The 2,016-nt window shown below is 34.1% G+C and overlaps 1 protein-coding gene across 1 annotated transcript; it reads right to left on the bottom strand.

Annotated features, from left to right (window-relative positions):
* Positions 1 to 952: 952 nt before the first annotated feature.
* On the bottom strand, positions 953 to 1,402 carry LOC120076052 (uncharacterized mitochondrial protein AtMg00810-like). Its single transcript, XM_039029833.1, has one exon. The coding sequence runs from the start codon at positions 1,400 to 1,402 to the stop codon at positions 953 to 955; it is 450 nt and encodes a 149-aa protein (XP_038885761.1).
* Positions 1,403 to 2,016: the final 614 nt, after the last annotated feature.

Raw genomic sequence — 2,016 nt, 5'->3', positions numbered from 1 at the left:
TTCCCAATCTCAAATGTGTGCACTTCAAGAACGCTAAATGTACATTTAAGGAGCAAGTACTTCTTGATAGGAAACATAAGAATCAATTAGCTTATGATGCCTTTTTCTCTGAATTTGAAATCTTGAAAACAATATGACAACATTCACAATATAGCAACCATATATTTTGCAGTCTGAATACTAAATACCATATTAGAACAAAAAAGTATTTGATATTTTGTCAGCCATCAAATCATTCTAACTTGCTAAATCAAACATTGAAATTCAATGATTTAAGTAGAAGACATAAATTTAGTTACTAAATTTGGGGCAAATATGTTAAAAGATAGAAAATAGAGAACATTAAGTTTACGTGGAAAACCCTAGAACAATGAGAAAAGACGACGATAAAGAGTCTCTTTTTATTATTTTTAACATAAAATGAAAGTTACAAGAGAAGCCATATTTATAGGCTCTAGCAAGCCCTAATACAAAAAAGAAAATAAACCTATGGTAAAATAAAATATTGAAATACCCTCGGGGTTGTAAACTATCAAGAAAGCCCCTTATTTCTAACACTTCTTCTCAAGTTGGGGCGTAGATGCTAATCAGACACAACTTGCTAACACATGAGTCAAAACTTTGCCTGAGTAACCCTTTGGTGAGAACATCAGCAACTTGTTGACTAGATGGAACATACAGAATAAAGATACTGTCATTGTCCAGTTTCTCTTTTATAAAGTATTTATCAATCTCCACATGTTTCGTTCTACATGTTGTACAGGATTATTGGCTATGCTTATAGCCACTTTATTATCACAATAGAGATTCATAGGTAAAACACTGTCTTAATGAAGATCAAACAGAACTTTCTTCAATTAGATTTCTTCATAGATTCCCAAACTCATAACTCTATATTCAACTACAATACTGCTTCTAGCAACAATACTTTGCTTCTTACTTCTCCAAGTAACTAGGTTACCCACATAAAAGTACAGTATCGAGAGGTAGACTTTCCGTTAATAACTGATCTTGCCCAATTAGAGTCGGTATAAGCCTCCATGCATTTCTTATCAATTTTCCTGAACATTAGACCTTTACCTAGAGAACTTTTCAAATATCTCAGAATCCGATTCATAGCTTTCATATGTTCTTCATAGGGTGCCTGCATAAACTGACCAACAACACTGATAGCATAGAAAATATCTAGTCTAGTGTGAGATAAGTAAATTAACTTTCCTACTAGATGTTGATACCTCTCTTTATTAACAGGAAATTTGTCAACAGAATCTCCCAGTTTCGCATGGAACTCTATAGGAGTGTCAACAGGTTTACATCCAGTCATACAAGTTTCTTTTAACAGGACAAGAGTGTATTTCCCTTGTGGGATAAAGATCCATTCCTTTGATCTTGTCACCTCCATTCCAAGGATACTTTAGATTCCCTAAACCTTTGATCTCAAACTCGTTAGCCATTTTCTTTTTTAGTTAGTGATCTCAGCAGTATCATTTTCTGATAAGACAATATCATCTACATATATAATTAGAAAAACATTTTTTTTTCCAGATACTAACTTTTTTGTAAACCACATATGATTGTCCCTGAGTGAAACATTGGGACTTAACAAAGGTGGTAAACCCGTCGAACCATGCTCTTGGGGACTATTTTAAACCATACAAAGACTTCCTAATTTTACAAACCTAATGATCAAATTGAGCTTCAAAACCTGGGGGAGAGCTCATATAAACCCCTTCTTTTAATTCGCCATTCAGAAATGCATTTTTTACATCAAGTTGATGGAGAGACCAGTCTTTATTAATTGCAATAGAAAGAAGAACCTAGACCGTGTTTAACTTCACTACAGGGGAGAAAGGCTCAGAATCATGTATTCCATAAGTTTGAGTAAACCCTTTTGCTACAAGTTTGGCCTTGTACCTGTCTAGAGTTCCACCTGATTTATACTTTAGATTGAACACCCACTTGTACCCAACTGTTTATGCCCTTTAGAAGGAGCTACAAGGTCCCATATATTATTCT

Source organism: Benincasa hispida, chromosome 4, assembly GCF_009727055.1.
Source record: "Benincasa hispida cultivar B227 chromosome 4, ASM972705v1, whole genome shotgun sequence".
NCBI lineage: Eukaryota > Viridiplantae > Streptophyta > Magnoliopsida > Cucurbitales > Cucurbitaceae > Benincasa > Benincasa hispida.
Note: the sequence above shows the minus strand (reverse complement) of the source record. Positions and strands in the feature narration are given on the sequence as shown.

What these genes read in the sequence shown, in the direction of transcription:
- LOC120076052 (XM_039029833.1), bottom strand. Translation starts at nt 1,402, where the DNA reads ATGGAGGTGACAAGATCAAAGGAATGGATCTTTATCCCACAAGGGAAA.